General features: G+C 39.3%; 1 protein-coding gene across 4 annotated transcripts; it reads right to left on the bottom strand.

Annotated features, from left to right (window-relative positions):
• Positions 1-1,843: 1,843 nt before the first annotated feature.
• Positions 1,844-15,268, bottom strand: CALM2 (calmodulin 2). Of its 4 annotated transcripts, none has more exons than XM_060411600.1 (6): positions 15,032-15,268; positions 9,585-9,615; positions 3,720-3,863; positions 3,498-3,604; positions 2,968-3,103; positions 1,844-2,495 (listed from the first exon to the last, which is right to left on the bottom strand). In XM_060411600.1, the coding sequence occupies exons 1-6, from the start codon at positions 15,074-15,076 to the stop codon at positions 2,467-2,469; spliced, it is 492 nt and encodes a 163-aa protein (XP_060267583.1). In that variant the 5' UTR covers positions 15,077-15,268; the 3' UTR covers positions 1,844-2,466.
• Positions 15,269-20,075: the final 4,807 nt, after the last annotated feature.

The raw sequence follows: 20,075 nt of genomic DNA, 5'->3' as shown, positions 1-20,075 counted from the left end.
AGGTATGAAATATAAGGGAACACCTAGATGAGAAAATAGTTTTGGGTATTGCAAAAATAGAAACAGCATGGGTCAATGATTTCAAGGACTTTGCCAATAAAACAGACTAAGTATGTAGAATAAACAAAATGTCGCCTTAAGAACACAGTCTTGTACAGTATACTGTTTGATTTTCAGGTTACCATAACAGCAGTTTTAAAGGGAGGAGGCCGTTCTCTTTGTGAATACAAGATTACACTATGTAGAGATCAACGGTGCCTATGCTATGCATCAGATTTTTAATAAAAATTCTAGATAAAATACTTCATATTGTAGAATCATTTTTAACTGCACAGTGATAGTTCTGGTTAACTATCTGAAAGCAAACATGCTACAGACCGTATTGAGAAAAAATTAACTATTACTATGTTGCTTCTAATATAAACCACGTAATATGGTTAAGACTTAAAAAGATAAGGTTTTTTATAGTTCTGATTTAAGATTATGTAATGCTTAACTGTGTGACTTTTGTTAAGACTACAAGAATATAAAATTAGCAGTGTGATGCGCACAAGTAACCAAAAAACATGTTTTCCCCTTCCACCTTACCACCTTACTTCAAACTATTGGAACTAGAAAAGCGCCAATATTAACTTTGCCTAATTCCCTCATTTTTTAAGGACTGTAACTGATTAACAGCATATAATACAATGCAAATACTAAGAACTGTGCTAAGTGCTGTGTGTGTGCTCAGTCATGTCTGACGCTATGCTAAGTGCTTTACCTAAGATTATTACAAAAGCCAAGTTAGAAACCACCTGGGTAAATTACACCCATTTTACATGTAAGGTAACGGAGGCTCAGGTAGTACTGACCTCTTCAAGGTTATACAGAACAGTGATCTGACTACTGCTTCAATAAAACTCCAAAGCCCATGTTTAATACTCTGGAGATTACTGTGCCTCAACAGCACATGAAACTCGTATCTAATCAAGGTCTTCCTACTTAATCACCTGCCTAATATGTAATAATACCCTATTAGGATGATCAATTCCTGTAACTTCCCTTGTCCTATTTAAATCATGTCTCTTTTCCTTCACGACCATCCAGTTTTCCGTTTTCTGGCAAGGTAACATTGGTATTAAACTAGTCAACAGTGCACAGTAACCTGTCAAACAAACTGCCCTCTAGGAAATTAAATGCCTTGTGGCTGTAACAATCAAGGAACATACTTCAGTGTTTTCATCCTGGCTCTGGTTTGCTACAGATTTAAAACTAATTAGAAAAACAGAAACCTTGATAGCCACCTTTTGTACAAAGAAAGCAATAGTCTAGAAGCAAGGAAAACTTCTAAATAAAACAAAGTTTAGTTACTGTCAAGCCACTACCGAAGATATTGGATTTGTAAAACATGTTGAAGATAGTTAGGCACAACAGAAAGTTCTTTGTTTTATGTAGTAGAATTAAAAAACACTATGAGCAAAAAATTAGAGAACAGGTGAAACAACTACCCCCTGCCCCAATTTGGATTTTGGGGTTTTAAAGCCCAAATATTTAAAAAAATCATTACATGGCTGAAGTCAATATGGATAAACAAAGCCAAAGCTGAAAATGACAAAAGTAGGCAACACTAGATACCTACCGTATGTCAGTCCCCATGCTAAGTACACTTACACAAGAGTTTTTAATCTTTCAGTTAAACCTTTTGAAGGAAGTATCACAATCTAAAAACTAAATACAATCTTAAATAGTAAAAATAAATAAATAGCTAAATTATACCAAGTAGAAGAAATCACACCCCCAATTTGACTGTCAAAATTGTTCAACATCAAATTAATTAAATGACTCAGATTCAGAGCAACAGTTGGGTAAATTGTAATTTTTTTATTGGAAAACAAATATACAACTTGGAATGGATTTGAGGCAAATTGTGCCATAAGCAGATTTTCTTTAAGTGGCTAAAACAAAGTTTAAAAAGCAAGTTAACAATAAAAGAAAATGTTTCTGGTATAGGACCAGCAGTACAAAAAAATAGTGTACGAGTACCTGGATAAAACACCCGTTTTGCAATAGTGCAACTTTTAAGTACATATTGTTGACTGTCCGTAGTCCACGCAGAGTTACAACTCCACACTTCAACAACAACATGCTGACAGTTCCTAAAGAAAACTACTTGAAAAAAAAAAGGCATAACCCAGATGTTCCCTCATTTGACCAACTCCATCTAAGTTTAGATGTGCAGAAGGGCTTAGATATATCCAGAGTAAGCCACATGCAACATGTTACTTGATCAATTTTCTAAAATAAGGTTTCAGGACAATGACAGTAAGATAAGGGAAGAAAACATGGAGGAATGAAGTCCTAATTACTATACATGCATATTTTTTTTTGACAGTAGGGGGAAACCTTTTACAGATAAGTTACAAACAAAGAAAAGGCAAATAAACAATTTTGTACAAGAAATTTAACACATTCTGTACAATGTCTTCACTTTGCTGTCATCATTTGTACAAACTCTGAAAAAGAAGAAGTATACAAAGATGTTGAGTCAATGGCAAAGTCTGACAAAACCAATCACATCTACTCAACTTCTGAGCAATTCCCACTCCCCTGTCTTTCCTCAAAATTATAAAGTACAGAGGAAAGCTAATTTACTGCTAAGGCTGGATTCTTCATAAATCAAAAATTACTTATGATTATTAACAAATAAACCAAATTATTGCTTTAGTTTATCATATGTAATACTTTTGAACAGAAGCATGTATAATTTCAGACTTAAAGCTAATTGGAGGAAGGAGAATCCAATGAAAGACATTAAAGTCACCTTAATTTTGAGGATCCTGAAATAAGTTTAAAGAAGCTTTTAAAACTGTTCCACAATGGTTACCAAAAACTGTTTTATCCTAGTTTGGAGTGCAGTGCTTCTTTTAAAAGGGTAGGATCTGACAGTAATGCACAGGATAAGGCTGTGACAGTGGAAAGACTTACCTTCATAGTTTACTTGACCATCACCATCAATATCTGCTTCCCTGATCATTTCATCAACCTCTTCATCTGTTAACTTCTCTCCAAGGTTTGTCATCACATGGCGGAGCTCTGCTGCACTAATATAGCCATTACCATCCTACAAAAAATTTAGTAAAATGTCTGAGCAATATTATAGATGTAATGAGCTAGATAAGTTTATTAAACTTCACATTCAGGAGCAAAATATACTTTAGAAATCCACACAAACCTTTATTTAACTATTTCTTAGTTTCAAAGTCAATACCTCTTCTGCCACAAAACTAATACTCTCTCTCTATATATATATATAAAACTACTGGGCTTCCCTCATAGCTCAGTTGGTAAATAATGTTATTAGGAAATCTCCTACACTAAATTCTTAGGAAGCTTCTGCTTGATATTCAAGTATGCTGGCAAATAATCACAGAAACAAATCTTCAGAGATTAAGAGATCCTAATATATTTAAAAATCCTCAAATTAAAACGGAACAAATCCAGTTTCAAATACTTACCTTATCAAACACACGGAATGCTTCTCTAATTTCTTCTTCACTGTCTGTATCTTTCATTTTTCTTGCCATCATTGTCAGAAATTCCGGGAAGTCAATTGTGCCATTACCTGCAATGGTATTGGTTGAAATATTACAATATTTGAAATACTGAAATATTACAATAGAATTTAAATGCCACTTCTTCAACGCCCTCTTCTCAAACCCAGAATTAAGAAGATGTACCATCAGCATCTACTTCATTAATCATGTCCTGTAACTCTGCTTCTGTGGGATTCTGCCCAAGAGACCGCATTACAGTTCCCAATTCCTTTGTTGTTATAGTTCCATCACCATCCTTGTCAAATAGTGAAAAAGCTTCTTTGAATTCTGTTTGAAAAAGAAAACACAATCCAAATGTACAGGTTAAAAATAAAGTAACCTAAGCGAAATGTATTAATCAACTCTCAAAGCAAAGATATTATATGGAGATAGGACCTGAAATGGGATTTTTATTCCTGAAGGTGGAAAACCTTGTGGTATTTCAAACTTTTTAAGCTAATCATATGCTCATACTGATCTACCTGGGAGTTTTTTCCATCTAAAATCTCATAGGGAACTACAAAATCTAGACTAGATAAAAGTCAAATTATTGTTGAAAAAGCAGAACCAAAAAACCCCAAATGTCTGGCTTCTGTATTTTCTGTGGAACACAATTCTAAATTGCAGATCTAACCTACACTCACAATAGAAAAGGACCAAATATGTTTATTTCTATACAGCAACCGTACTACTTACAGTAACCTTAAAGTCAAAATTAAGTCCATTTAATCACTTACTAAATCAAAAACAAAAAACTTTAAACTCTAGAACAACATGCATTAAGCTAGTTTCCTTTTCTGGAGGACAGAAGAGACTATCACCAAATAATCTGTAATGATGTTAACAATGGGATGATAAAGGGATGTATGGCCAGTATGAACTGTTATTATCATTGAAAACAAAAATAATTTAGACCTCTCTTCAGAATATAAATTCCAAGCTTGCAACAGAATGAAATGTATTATTGCCTAAAATCTTTAAGGTACTATTGTGAAATGATGTTGTTTTTATCAATAGTTCACTATTAGATTACATGGAAAGCTACTAGAACAGTCTAGGATACCCAAATACAGAGAAACTAGAGATTTACTTTAACAGTGCAAGAGAGCACATTAATAAGCTAATAAAGCAAGTAGGAGTAGAGATATTAGGCTCAATCAGCAAGTAAATACAAAAACATAAAGCACAGAAACTAAAAGCAGAATTTGGAACTCAAATGCCTGGGCTTAAAAGAATTCCAGCTCTGCTGCTGCTGCTGCTGCTAAGTCACTTCAGTCATATCCGACTCTGTGCAACCCCATAGATGGCAGCCCACCAGGCTCCTCTGTCCCTGGGATTCTCCAGGCAAGAACACTGGAGTGGGTTGCCATTTCCTTCTCCAATGCATGAAAGTGAAAAGTGAAAGCGAAGTCGCTCAGTCATGTCTGACTCTTCGCGACCCCATGGACTGCAGCACACCAGGCTCCTCCATCCATGGGATTCTCCAGGCAAAAGTACTGGAGTGGGGTGCCATTGCCAGCTCTGCTACTAACTAGTGATTGAACCTTGGGCAAATTTTCCACCTCAGCTTCCTCATTTTTGTTACTTAAGGCTAACTGTACCTTCCCTTGTGGCTCAGCTGGTAAAGAATCCACCTACAATGAGACCTGGGTTGGGAAGATCCCCTGGAGAAGAGAAAGGCTACCCACTCCAGTCTTCTGGCCTGGAGAATTCCATGGGGAATTCCTCTCATAGGCCAAGGGGTCACAAAGAATTGACACGACTGAGTGACTTTCACTTGTTCACTTGGTACCTACTTCCTAAGTTAAATAGTTAATATAAGTAAAGCACAGTGAACTATGCCTGGCAAGTACTTAAATATCAAGAAAGAGATGATGTCATTTTCCTGTAGCAAAACTACAGAGGAAAACCTCTCTTGACTTTCACAAGTCCTTTATTTTCTACCTTATACTGCCAAAGGGTCTCGCTATTTGTCTCTTGCATGTAGATCTGACCAAATTTCTTCTTCTTTTCTCTCTCCTTGGCCATTTCATCTATGCCCACTATGATGAAGACTTCAGTTAGTCCACTCATCTCTCTCAACATTATACTTTTATTTCTGACATCCTACAGGACATCTCCCCTAGCTGACCTCAGGGAAAACTTAATGAAAATGAATTCCAAACACAGCAACCCTAGGAATATAAGCAAGTTACCTTAACTCTTTTCCCCTGAAACAAGGCCTGCTGAATTCTGCTGCTGAAATACTGCCTGATTCTTTTTTCATCCCTACATCCAACATTTTGGTTCATGACCCCATCATCTTTTATCCAGACTATCACAATAGCCTCCAAATGGGTTCTTTATTTAAAATTACCCACACAAGTACCTGAGTCCTATTACCATTTTGGATTATCACACTATTTTCTTCTGCTTTGATTCTTTTAATTGTTTAGCTTTAGACTAATATCACTATAGTAAGTGCTACTTACTCTCAGTGCTAAACAGTCCACTCCATTTAAATGTTAACTTGTTTTCAGAGAAACTGTCCGGATATTGAAAGCTTAGAACCAAACTACTGACTGATCTTATGAAAATATGCAATACTAACCTAGACCAATTCAATGACAAAAGTAAATCAGTAAGTCCTGCAAACAGCAGAATTTGATTAAAATATTTCTACTTTACCCGAGTTTTTTTAAAAACAGGATGTACAAATACTGTCTGAAGTATATAAACTATTAAGAGTTTGAACATATTAGCATCTATCACCTAGTAACTTGGCCTCCAGGAAAATTACTTAAGAGATTTATATTTAATTACATTCTCTGCTATAATATAGGCATCATTTAACACCATTACGTACAAAAATCCCCAGATATAACTATCAGACATTATCATTTTACTAAATGACTTAATTTCAAAAAGTATTTCTGAAAGATGCATGCTACACATTTATGTATGTTCTAAATTTCAAGAAGTTTAAGAGGCAGAAATACCTGTAAAATCCTGAAATAAAAATAAACTGAAAAATACAATTCACCTGCTTTTATAGCTCACCACCTGTGCTTCAGAACTTGTTTAATCTTCATATATAGAAGCATATCATTTTAAACAAGTAATTCCCAGGAATGACTTGAAATATAAACCTAGGAGTCAAAACTCCAATACACAGTAAAACAGTTCTCTTCAATATAACTGATGGAACCTCCCAAAATCTATTAGAGTTATGCCTAAGTTGAAACTTTCAGAAGTCATATTATTACTTATTTTAGATTTTCATTAGCAACCACAGGATACCTTTCTAATTATGTTTTACATAAATTCACATTATTATTAAAACAGGTTATCATAATTAAGAAAAATCTAATGTCTGTTTACCAATTTCTATTTATTTATAAAATTCTGAACTTAATGATCCTTTAAAGGCCATGTATTTAAATCCTTAAAGGCCTTTATTATTGAGTAAGATTAGTACTTTTAAAAAAATCAAGCCTGGACTGCAAAGAGATCCAACCAGTCCATTCTGAAGGAGATCAGCCCTGGGATTTCTTTGGAAGGAATGATGCTAAAGCTGAAACTCAAGAGTTGACTCCCTGGAATAGACTTTGATGCTGGGAGGGACTGGGGGCAGCAGGAGAAGGGGATGACAGAAGATGAGATGGCTGGATGGCATCACTGACTCGATGGACGTGAATCTGAGTGAACTCCTGGAGTTGGTGATGGACAGGGAGGCCTGGCGTGCTGCGATTCACGGGGTCACAAAGAGTCGGACACGACTGAGCGACTGAACTGAACTGAAGTTTTATCCCTACACTGAAATTTAAAAGTTTAGGCATAAATTTCTTTAAAGAAAAAAATTATTTTACATTTTTCCTTTAAACACTAACAACTAACGACATCATGGCAAGTCATCAACAAAATTAACTTGTTATTATTGATGTCACACTAGACTGTTCTGGATTGCTCTTTAAGACCAGGGTAACATAAACAATTCTAGACACTTCACCTAAACTGTAAGCATACATTTTTCTAGGCCAAGTTACCTGCTAGAGGAATTTTAAATCGGTCAGCATATGAAGATAAAGCTAACTGAAAAAGTACCTTAGTATATTCAACTTTGCAACTCAAAAGTAAGGGACTCTAGGGAGGCAGAGTAATTGTTAGGATAGAGTAGGTACTGCTTTAGAACATATCTGTGTGCCACAGATCTTTGAAAATTTATATATTCAGGAAATATTTACTCAGTCCTTACTGTGTGGGAGGTAGTGGGGAAACAAGAGAAAATAAGGATTTTTATTTTAGTAGCATAAAAGCTTTAGCTCCTCTACTTTAAAGGTTCGCTAAAACTTGGGATCCAAGAACAGCTTTATTAAAAGCCTAGGAAAAGGCAGGGTAGGGAAAGAACCTAGAACAGATTGTCCTGCTACTCTCACTAGAAGTTAACTGTATGACAGGAATCAATGAAAAGATAGAATTTATCTAAGGACAATGTTCCATGAACTGCATGTATTCTTTACAAAAATGCTATCAAGTATTGAGGATTGATCCTCTTGAATTTAACAGACACAAACTACTTAGAGTTGTATGAGTGCTTGGGAAAGAAGTAATGAGCACCAGCTATGTAACTGACACTGAATAATTCACTATCTACCCTAAAGTGAACAAGCTGAGCCATGCAGAACTACCTGACTGAGACTACAGAGAAACAAAGGCAAAGAAGACAGGTCTATTAGAGAAGGTAAGAACTTAAGATTGGAAATAATAGCCCGAGTCATACATAAACTGTTCCAGAATAACTTACATTTCATCAGTACACCTAAAATACTATATATGAACAAAAGAAATCATTTCCAAAGCTCTGCCTGCCTACTTCAATATACTCTATACATACAAATTTACCAACCCTAAAGAGCAAATTCACAGCTTAAGTCAAATGCACATAGTAAGAAGTCCTCAGTGCTAATAGCTTTCTACTTTATACAGTCCAAGCAAATATTATCTGTGATGAGAATTTGAAATTATTGATTTCTGGCTCTGCCAAGTCTGTGTATGAAATGTGGGGTAGTAAAGTAATACCTGAGTTCCAACTGGGTTTCTCAGTTTTCTCTAGCGTTAAAAAAAAATAAGCTTTAGTGCTTTTGAGCACTTGAAACTCTCTGCCTATCAGGAAAACCACTGCAGTTAAAACTGCCTGATGCTTTCGTTACTAAGTCTCTCTTTAATCGAAGTCAAGGAATACAGTTTGAAAAGCATTTCAACACTGAAATTAAAAAAAAAAAAAAAACTAAAACAACCCTTTAGAAGTTTCCCCAACATTTTGTTAACTAGCCACCTCAAAAATATTAGAATAAAATCAAAAGTACTACTGGTTCAGCATGATGACTACATGACATCAGGTTTTAGGTAACAATTTCACATTTTCACAGCAAACTAAAGGATACAAGACAAACTTATTTCATTCAATAGCTGTCACCGCTTTTAAGATAAAACTCAAATTTACTGTGTCTGTAAAACAGAATACTAACTTTTGCATCTAAGTTTTTCACTAGAGAAATGGTTATTCCCTGATTGACCGACCATATATGCAATTCTAAGGTTAAAATATTAGCTACTTTAAACCACAGTAAATTCAACATTCATTTTCTGATTTTACATTTCAAGTTAACTACTACTTGGCCTCTTTTCTTGTGGAGATTGAAGTTTCAGTGTTAAAAACTGCCCAGAATTAATCTTTAGACTAAAATAACTTCAAGAAAAACAAAACAAAGACCACCCCAACACCAGGCTCAAAAGTATATCTACATAACCTAAAAACATGTCTTTAATTACAGTTAGCCCCACACATCTTTCACAGACAAGCTTACCTTCTCACTTGCCAAAGCAGGTTCAATTACTCTCTTACATTACACTCGTTCCCATCTACCACACAGATCAAAGTAAATTCTTTCATACAAATATTTTTTTCAGAATGGCTTTTCAATTTATAATAAAATTCAACGGGTATAACCTAGCAAAGTTATTTCTCACCTGCAATCTGCTCTTCAGTCAGCTGGTCAGCCTAAAAAGAAATCAAAGAAATAGGTAAGTGGCTTGACAGTATGTAGTTTAACAGTTACAGAAACAAGTTTAAAAACATTTAGGGTTTATCTGGTTTCATATACTTCTCAACTTAATTTAGTTCACTCCTTAGTACCAAACACGGGGCAAATGGCAACCCACTCCAGTATTCTTGCCTGGAGAATCCCATGGACGGAGGAGTTGGTGGGCTACAGTGCATGGGGTTGCAAAGAGTCGGACACAACTGAGCGACTTCACTTCACTTATCTCCAAAGCTAAACTACCTTGCCCCCAAGTTTAAGACGTGAAAACATTTCAGAATATATTAGAAAGTCTAAATTTTACATAAATTTTAAAAAAGCAAATCTAGCACACTAACACTACAAAGTTTAATTGGAACTGTATTCTTCTAAAGCAAGGATAGATGCAAAAGCAGCATTGTTTCCTTTCTCAAAGTATTTCTAAACTTAAGCTCATCTCCTCAGGTAGATAAAAACCATTAATACCAGAAATCTCCACTGAATCAAAAATAATAAACAAGAACTACATTTAAACTTTCCCTATAAGTGATTACATACTTCATTTGAACATGTGATGTTCCAAACCTCAAAAAACCCAAAGATTACTAAGCAAACTCTTTATTAAAAAGATAAAAATCCAAGGTGTACTGGTTGGGGCAACATGAAAGTTACCAGTTTTGCTCCTCCTCATCTGCCATGCAACTGCAGAGAATCCAGGATTCTGAATATTTGAAATACATTATTTACAAAATGTTAAGTCCAGTTATTCATTTTCTTTTGATGTTTAAAATTCCAAAGTGATAAGATTTGTGATGTTTTCAGCAAATGGAGAACAGTTACTTGTTTTTACTTTAAAAAAAAAAAAAAGGCATGTTCAGGCATTTGCTGAAACCCATTATATATGTTGCTTTTATTCAATCTTCACAACCCTAAATGGTAATACCACCATTAATACTCTATCTTACAGATGGGGAAAAAGGCTAAGGTTAACTTTTAGGGAGCAGGAGTACAAAATTACTAACACGTAGGGTCAGGATTAAACACTTGTTGGACACAGCCGATACCTCAAGTTTTAAATTCAGAGCACACTATAAAGATACTTGCAAAATAACAAGGTTCCCTGTTCCTCACGTGGCCTTCATCCGTGGACATGCACTGCTTACTGGAACATATATTCAGAGGCACTGACAAGAAATAGCTTCCTAGCTAACATTCCTACCTACAGAAGTCAACCATACTGTGATTAATCCATTCATTTATTGATATGAAAGAAAAACAAACACTGCCTGGTTTCATTTTAAATGAACACACCCCTGGAAAGGATAATAACCTTAATACAGGATGGCATTCACATTTTCTCTAGGGGACAGCATGAGAACATTTGAGAAGAAACCCAGAAAAGCAGAAATTTCTTTCCCTGATCAATTTTGATTTGACCTTGAAGCAAACGCAAGGTCTTTAGAAAAAAAGCCAAGTCGAGCAATTTAAAATTGGAAAGCCAATAATCAAGCTCAAATGCACAAGTTTATAAAATAAAAATTATCTACTTTTATCCTGACAAATCCCAATTCTCCAAGTATTTGGTATAAAATCAGATTGTGTTCTCTACAAATAAGAATTAAAATCCAGTAAATCCACTGTTATTTTTTACTTTGTTAGAGGCTATAGACGATTTACCTCTGATCTAATTCCATCCTGCAGGATTTCTATCATTTCTAAAATAACAATAACATGGCATGGTGCTTTGAGGCATCACTGGTTTAGTATCCCAGCTCTGCCACCATGTGACCTTGGACATGTTACTCAACTTCTCATTGTCAACTCCATCTGTAACACAGAATATTAATACCTACCTTGCAGAGTCATTGTGCATTTAGAAGCTATATAAAGGGCTAGCCCCACAAGTTCAGTGAAAATTATTTTATGTAAGTTAATTAACCAAAGAAGCTACAATGTTAAGATTAAACACCAACCTGACTAGTTCAACTTTCACAATGAAGGTAGACAGGTGGGGCATTATCAAGCCCTTTACAGCAAACTCTCCATATTTAACTTTTTTCTAAGATGAGAAAATCTATTTCCACAAACAGAAGCCACAAGCCCAGGAACAAATAGGGCAGAAGAAATCAGTTTAGGACTAAAAATGTTAACCCGTGTGGAAAACACAGTAACATACGTGAAAGCTGATTGACTGCTATCTGCAGAAACTGAGACAGTGGGGTTTTTCCAACAAATTGTGAGGGAGATTTTGGGAAGACTCACATATGAAAGCTGAGGTGGTTTTAGGAAGAAAAAAAACTTTCTTTTGTATTTACTACTAACCCAGAGTCCAAGGCTTTAAAATAACCTTCATCAGTAACTTTCAGACTAAAAACTACTGAAAGTAAAAACTCAAAGCTCCCTAGCACTGTAATTTGTAAGCTTTTTCCAATGACATGCAAATAAATTTGGTTCTTATTTTTGTCTATGCAGAGTGTCATTTTCTTAGTAGAAGAACTAGAAGAATTATACTTTTGGGAAAACTCAAGCTCATTAAAATGTGTTTATCTCAGTGAAGAGTAATTCACTAGAGAGATGATTACTTCTTACTCCTTTATTTCTACAAATATTGCTTTCAACTGCTACTGTCAACTCTAGAGAAAGCTCCCAAACATTAGTATATTGCTCAGGTTTCAGCTGAGACTTACTGGACTAGACTGCATTTTGAAGAACCACAGGTGATTTGTAAACACCGAGAAAAACAGAGTCTACTAATCTAGACTACATGTGTGACCTTAAGGGAATTATATGCCTATTTAACATTTCCCAAATGGCATTCAGAATTAGGTATGGATAACCACGGAGCTTATCTAGTCAAAGGTGGTATAAAAACAATCCAAAATTCTTATCTCAATAAATATATGAGCCCATAGGCTTGAAATGGAACAAACTTTCATTTTGCATTCATTCCTGTTTACTCCAAGTATTACTTAGATACAACAAATGCTTCCATGCAAAGCAAAAATTTTTCTACTTTCAGAAGTCAGGGCATTTGTTTTACCTATATCAAAAGCAGTCTCTAAGTTATTTCAATAGAGTTTAAAAGATACCTTTAATTCTGATAGAACAGTATCTTGGCCCAAAAGGGAAACTAGAATAAATTACTTAAAAATTAGGACCTTTACTGAAGGCCTAATTTGATCAGTCTATCTGAGCTTAGAACTTTCAATACTTTAACAGAGGCATAATTAATTTCTTTAGTCTAACAGAAACAGATCTTCTTGCTGTTCGATGGGTATTTACTTGGATTCAAGTGACCAAAAGTTCCACGTCTTCACATCTTTTACTAATCTCATCACCCCTGCCTCAAATCTTCTTAAACTAATCAATTTCCCTTTCAATGACTATATATCAACTATATGTAAACCCAAGAGCCATGTGAACAAACTTATTCCGTATCAAATAAATGTTCATTCTTTGACTTTATGGAATCTTAATTTTAAACCTTCAGGTCTTGTAATTATAAAATTACCTATGCCACCGGTAAAGAACCTGCCTGCCAATGCAGGAGGCATAAGACAGGAGGGTTCCATCCTTGGGTGGGGAAGATACCCTGGAGTAGGAAAGGGCAACCCATTTCAGCATTTTTGCGCAGAGAATCCCACAGAGGAGCCTGGCGGGCTACAGTCCATAGGTTCGCAAAGAGTCTGACACAACTGAAGTGACTTAGCAAGGATGCTTCCCAATTTAGTTAACAATGACGGTCAAAAACACTCAAAACAGTAATGACGTGATCAGTAACTACAAAAGCTTACTTTTGGCAAAGGACCACGAAAGGGTAGATACAAACTGTGCCTCATCAAGAAAATCTGAGATCTTGATTTAATTATCAGTGATTAGAAACAAACTTTTCATTTACATAATATAAAAAAATTCACCCCACAATTCAGATCCTTAATTACATGCTTTTATTTTCACCTAAAATAGTAAATTCAACCAGCATATTCAAATTTAGGATAAAATAATTAAAATATCAAAATGGAACGGGTACATCAAACAAATGTGAACTCCTCTCCCCACACCCATACAGGGTGGAGGTTTCAGTTGGCAAGGATTCCCAACTCCTGTTTAAGATGTCACCTTGCCTCCTGGACACACCCATCGCCTGTAACCACTTGGCAGAAGGAACCACAAAATAAGTATTGCAAATTACCGCTCTCATTAGACTTTTTTTTAACAGGAAAGAGCAAGAGTTCCGGTCTCAAGTGACAGGAAAATGCTTTAAAAAAATCCCGTCCCCCTATATACTCTTTTATCACCATAGTCTTTGACAATCATTAATGTACAAATGAATTAAACTGCACCTAAAAGATGACCTGGCATTTTCGCTACGGAAATAGCTATTTTCAAGGGTGTTGTGCGGGGCAATACAGTGTTAACGGATCTTAAACATTTCAACGTGCACGTGAGCACTCAAAAGAGGACTGTGGCCCCTGTCAAAGGCATCCTTCCGATTGTTACTAGAGGGTAAGACAGACTTTGGCAACAGAACGGGAGTCACCTCCGAGCTGGCTTTCGGTGAGTGAATAGAAAAACGCCTTTCAAACGCCAGCTGGAGTCTCTGGCTTTCTCTAACGAGATGCGCAGTGCGAGGCTGCGCTTAACTTCAGATATAGTCATTTCCTTCAACGACAAAACCACTTAAATTTTTTTTAGATTTAGCCTGGGAAGTGGAATTAGGCCTCAAGGCCCATATGTAGCAGAAAGATCAGGATTCACCGAGCTTCCTCCTAGCCGCCGGGGGTGGGGGTGGGGTGGGGGATGGGAATCGGACGAGGCTGACCTCCCCAAACGTTGCCCGACCGGACGACCCCGCAGCGCCGCGGGACGCCCAGACCTCCGCAGTCCTGCAGGTGCCAGCGCAGCAGCTGGGGCTCGAGCCGGGTCTGGCGAGCGACGGCCGCGGTCCCGAGCCCGCCCCGCCCCCGGCCGCTCCCCGCGGACTCGGCCCACTCAGCTAGTCCGCCCGCCCGCTCGCGCGCCCCCAGCTCCCTCCCGGCCCAGCACGCGGGGGCTGCGGGCTAACGGCGGCGCCGGCGCTCGCCCCGGGCCTCGCGCGCTCCCGCCCGCCCCCTCGGCGCATGGCGGCCGCGCGCGGACAAAGGCGCTTCCTGGCGCCCGCACCAACCGTCCGTTGAGCTTTTGAATACGGCCCCTGGCTGACCTTTTGAGATGCCCGACCCAAGGCTTCTGCGCTCCCGCTCCTCCCGCCCTTCCACCCTCGCCTACCCCGGCTGCCCCCGCCCCGGCTCCATCCTCATCCTGCCTCTGAGGACCTCCAAGGTCCCGGGGGCGGTGCGCCTGGCCCCCGGTACAGCACGGGACACCTCCCTGAGGAGAGTGGGGGTGGGGGAGCACCTGCGACATAACCGCCGTGGACGCCCCCAGCCTCTGGCGCGCCATCCCCCTGGCGAAGACCAATCCTAGAGAGTGTGAGAAAGGCTAGTTCCCTTTCGTCCATTCGCTTCAGCCCCTTACCCCCTACAGGCCGAGCGCCCGCAGCTTAGCGACGCACTCACCATGCTGCAAGCGTTACCGGTCTCCGGGACGCAATCACACAACTACTCAGCTCGCTCGCTCCACTCGGACTAATTCTCCCCCTCCGCCCCCAGCGCCTCATAAACACCTCCCTCCGCCAGATCCCTCCGCCACACTTCAGATAACGGAACATCATAAACGAGTCCCGGCCAACCCCCTCCCCTCCAACTCCTCTCGAGACCCTTTTATCCACAATTATGTGAAAGACGATGCAAAAGATAAAGGGAAGGGGACGAACGGATGACGTAAGTGTGTTTCACTCCCTAGAGAGCCGTTGAAGAGCCGGTGGAGTGGCGCCTGAGAGGCGCTACTTTGCGGCGCGGAAGAGCATCGTAGTAACGACGCGCAGCGCGATGATCGTTGAAGCCTCCTCTGATTGGCCGGTTCGTACCTGCAATGCGTCACTGGGGCTCGCAGCCGCTGCCGGGACGCGGTGCAGCTTCTGCCGTTGCGGCTCGGGCCGCGCTGTCCTGGCAACTGCGGTTGGCTGGAAAGCTTTCCTCCTCCACCCATCCTTCCTCGCTACATTTGCACGAAAGCTTTCCCGCCCCGCTGTAGGGGGGTCTACGAAAATAGCGATTAAGAATGAAGCTGAAAGACCCAGTGAAACCCGTACCCCGCGCTCTTCATCTCAGCCTCGTTTATTCGCCTTATGGAGGCCACACGTTTACCATGTAACTCCGCCACAAAGCGAAAAGTGAAAATCACTCAGTCGTGTCCGACTGTTTGTGACCCCATGGAATTCTCCAGGCCAGAAGACTGGAGTGGGTATCCTTTTCCTTCTCCAGGGGATCTTCCCTGATCAGGGATCGAACCCACGTCTCCGGCATTGCAGGCAGATTCTTTACCAGCTGAGCCCACAAAGCCCATGAAAATCTTGGTAAGGGCGAATGCAGCTGCTCACCTGGCTAATCCTAAAGGAACTTCCGTTTATACTTCCCCTTTGCTGGCTGACAGTAAAGCAGCTGCCTACAATGCGGGAGACCCGGGTTCAATCCCTAGGTCGGGAAGATCTCCTGGAGAAGGAAATGGCAACCCCCTCCAGTCATGGACGGAGGAGCCTGGTGGGCTACAGTCCATGGGGTCACAGTCAGACACGACTGAGCAACTTCGCTTTGCCTTCATCATGGGGGTAATTTACCGGGGGAGGGCGGGTTAAAAAACGCAGTATACAAAATTCCAATAGCCCCTTGATACTGTGGAATAATAGGGTTCTGGCTTGGAGTGAGACCTGGGTATGAGTACTGGTTGGGTCAGATGTACGACCTTGGATGAGACGTTTAATCTTTAGCCTCATTTGTAAAATGGAGGTTACAATACCTATCTTGAAACGTTATAAGAATTAGAATCATATAAAGATTATCATCTCGGAGAAGGCAATGGCACCCCACTCGAACACTTGCCTGGAAAATCCCATGGACGAGGAGCCTGGTGGGCCACAGTCTACGGGGTCGCTAAGAGTCGGACACGACTGAACGACTTCACTTTCACTTTTCACTTTCATGCATTGGAGAAGGAAATGGCAACTCACTCCAGTGTTCTTACCTGGAGAATCCCAGGGACGGAGGAGCCTGGTAGGCTGCCCTCTATGGGGTCGCACAGAGTCGGACACGACTGAAGCGACTTAGCAGCAGTAGCAGCAGCAGCAAAGATTACCATCTAGGTAAAGCGTTGAAGTACCTGGTACAGGATAGGCACACAGTGGTTACCATAATAAAACCATCGTATTGTGTATATGTGATCATACTGAGTTTCCTAATGAATTTGCCCTTTTGAGTCTTTAATCTCTCAGGTTTAAATGAACATTTTTGAAGCCACATAGAAATTAGCTCTGAAATTGGCAACCACTGTTGGTGGGAATGTAAAACAGTACAGCCGCTTTGGAAAATAACATGGCAGTTCCTTAAAAAATTAAAAATAGAATTACCATATGATCCAGCAATTGTGCTTCTTGGTATATACTCAAAAGAACTGAAAGCAGGATCTTAGAGATATTGTTACACCCATGTTCATGGCACTATTCAAGACAGCTAAAATGTAAAAGGGATCCAAGTGTTCATCAGCGGATGAATGGATAAGCAAAATGTGGTATACATCTGTTGTACATAAATGGCATATTATTTGGCCTTAAAAATGCTGCAATATGCCACAACATGGATGAACTTCAAGGACATTATGCTAAGTGAGGTAAGTCACAAAAAGTCATATATTGTATGATTCCATTTATTTGAGGTATTTGGAATACTCAAAAATCACGGAAACAGAAAGTAGAATGATGGTTGTCAGGGAAAGGGGGAATGAGGAGTTATTGTTTAATGGGTATAGATAAGAGTTTCCATTCTACAAGATGAAAATAGTTGTGGGGATGGACGGTGATGGTAGCACAACATTACGTATTTAGTACCACTGAACTCTACACTTTAAAATGGTTATGATGGTAAATTTTACGTGTGTTTTGTCACACATGAAAATTTTTTTTTTAATTTTTGAACCTTTAATTTGGAAAACTTTAGATATAAACTATATACAAGTGGACTGTAGCCTACCAGGCTCCTCTGTCAGTTCTCCAGGCAAGAATACTGGAGTGGGCAGCCATTCACTTCTCCAGGGATATACAAATGGAGAGAAAAGTATAACAAAAAAAAGTACCAATCACTCAGGTTTACAGCATTCTGTCATTCTTGTTTCATATATTCCCCATACCCAATTTAAAAACAATTACCTTCTTGGTCCCACCCAAAATAAGCAAGGGTGTGTATAACCTGGAATATTTAACAAGTGAATAGCAATAATTTACGTATCGTATAAACTCATTTGAAAATAATGTAATTGTTACCTTAGAGGGGGCTTAGAGGATTTGGCCCACCACAGAGTTTCCAAAGAGGGTTTCCAGAGAACATGACTCCTTCATTGAGTCTGACATGATAATGTCAGGCCAGGAAAAAGCGAAAAGGCAGGGAGGAATAGAGCAGCAAGTTTAGATGAAAGAAAGAACAAAGGCAAGCAATTACATGGCACAGTGGAGGAGTGTCAATGGTTAGGCATTACCAGGATGAGCCCACTTCAGGAGATAGTGCTGGGAAGTTAGGAAGAAACTAGGGATTCATGCTCAAACTGCAGTTCCTCAAGAATGTTGGTAGAACCAGAAAAAAATCCTCTTAGGCCACAATAAGACTTCATAATTTTCTGGTTAAAAAGCACAACCTTGTAAAACCTAATGAATAGCATTTTCAGCAAACCAAGGTATTTTCTGCTTATTGAGAAGAAGGTTCCCTCCAGAATACCTCCAGAATGCCCAGCAAGACCAAAATACTTTCTTAGCTTATCTGAACCAACTTGGAAAGCCTCAGTGGAATTTAACCTGCTTTAAACAACTTAGACTGGAGAAATTCCATGGATGGAGGAGCCTGATAGGCTGCAGTCCATGGGGTCGCTAAGAGTTGGACACGACTGAGCAATTTCACTTTCACTTTTCACTTTCATGCATTGGAGAAGGAAATGGCAACCCACTCCAGTGTTCTTGCCTGGAGAATCCCAGGGACAGGGGAGCCTCGTGGGCTGCCATCTATGGGGTCGCACAGAGTCGGACATGACTGAAGCGACTTAGCAGCAAACAACTTGGGCTTCCCTGGTGGCTCAGATGGTAAAGAATCTGCCCGCAATGCAGGAGACCCAGGTTTGATCCCTGGGTCAGGAAGATCCCCTGGAGAAGGGAATGGCTACACACTCAGGTATTCTTGTCTAGAGAATTCCATGGACAGAGGACCCTGACAGGCTACAGTCCATGGGGTCACAATGGCCAGACATGAGAGACGAGCATTTTCAAACTTAGACGTTTTCTCAAGCCATCTAAAGTATTTCTTTCAATAGACCAGAGGTGGATTCTCTTTCTTTCAGTCTGGTAAATCAGAGACAAAGTAAGAGCTCTTTCAGTTAGTATTGGCAACCCTGTGACCTTCCTGTCAGATGAATGACTACTCAAGAAAAACTCTGGACCCCACAGTGTGCTTCTATTGTCCTTGCTAATATGGTGACTCATTGATGCCACAGGGGGAGGGCTTAATTAACTTACCCCACCAATGAAACAAGGGCTTCCCTGGTGGCTCAGACAGTAAGGAATCTGTCTGCAGTGCAGAGACCCAGGTTCCATCCCTGGGTTGGGAAGATCCCCTGGAGAAGGAAATGGCAACCCATTCCAGTATTCTTGCCTGGAGAATTCCATAGACAGAGGAGCCTGGCATGCTATAGTCCATGGGGTTACAAAAAGTCGGACACAGCTGAACTACTTTCACTCACAAATGAAACACACTGTATCACTGAGAATGTTACTTAAAAGTGGGTAACTGCATCAGAATTGAGCTGAAATCAGAGCCCTAAGGCCACTCTCCCATTACCCTTCATTCTGATATCACCCAAGTCTAAGTTTTCTTCAGATATTTGTCTCTGATTCTTCCTCAGATGGAAGAGCCATCAACAGTTTTTTCCTTCAGGCTAATCGTTAAGAATATTCTCTCTTTATACAATACCCCACCAGTATGCAGTGCTTTTACACATGACATTTTTAATGATCAGAAATTAAATGACAAAATGAATAATCAGTTCTTCCAGAAAATGAGTTTTTAAAGGGATTGATGTTTTATGTATAACCAGGTTGAGTATAATATACAGGTGCATGCTTACAGACAGATGTATTGAATCAAAGAGCTTTTAAATAAATATTTGGTAATGAAATATGTCTGTTTAAAGACAATACAGAAAAGATCTTCCTGGTTTCTTACTTTGAATTTTATTAAGGCCTCTCTTGCAAAATCTTCCTTGCTGACCTCTCTAATAAGAGAAAGAAAATGAGGGAAAAAAAAAAGTC

The sequence above is a fragment of the Ovis aries genome, chromosome 3, assembly GCF_016772045.2.
Source record: "Ovis aries strain OAR_USU_Benz2616 breed Rambouillet chromosome 3, ARS-UI_Ramb_v3.0, whole genome shotgun sequence".
In the NCBI taxonomy this organism is placed as follows: Eukaryota; Metazoa; Chordata; class Mammalia; order Artiodactyla; family Bovidae; genus Ovis; species Ovis aries.
This window is presented reverse-complemented; position numbering and strand designations above follow the sequence as displayed.

Excerpts from the sequence above, each read along its gene's own strand:
- CALM2 (XM_060411598.1), bottom strand. The coding sequence starts at position 15,076 with ATGGCGCGCCAGAGGCTGGGGGCGTCCACGGCGGTTATGTCGCAG. Across the intron at positions 3,864-9,584 it reads GACTGAAGAGCAGATTGCAG|AATTCAAAGAAGCTTTTTCA; the intron begins GTGAGAAATAAC and ends TTTTTCAAACAG. Across the intron at positions 3,605-3,719 it reads TAATGAAGTAGATGCTGATG|GTAATGGCACAATTGACTTC; the intron begins GTACATCTTCTT and ends ATACCATTGCAG.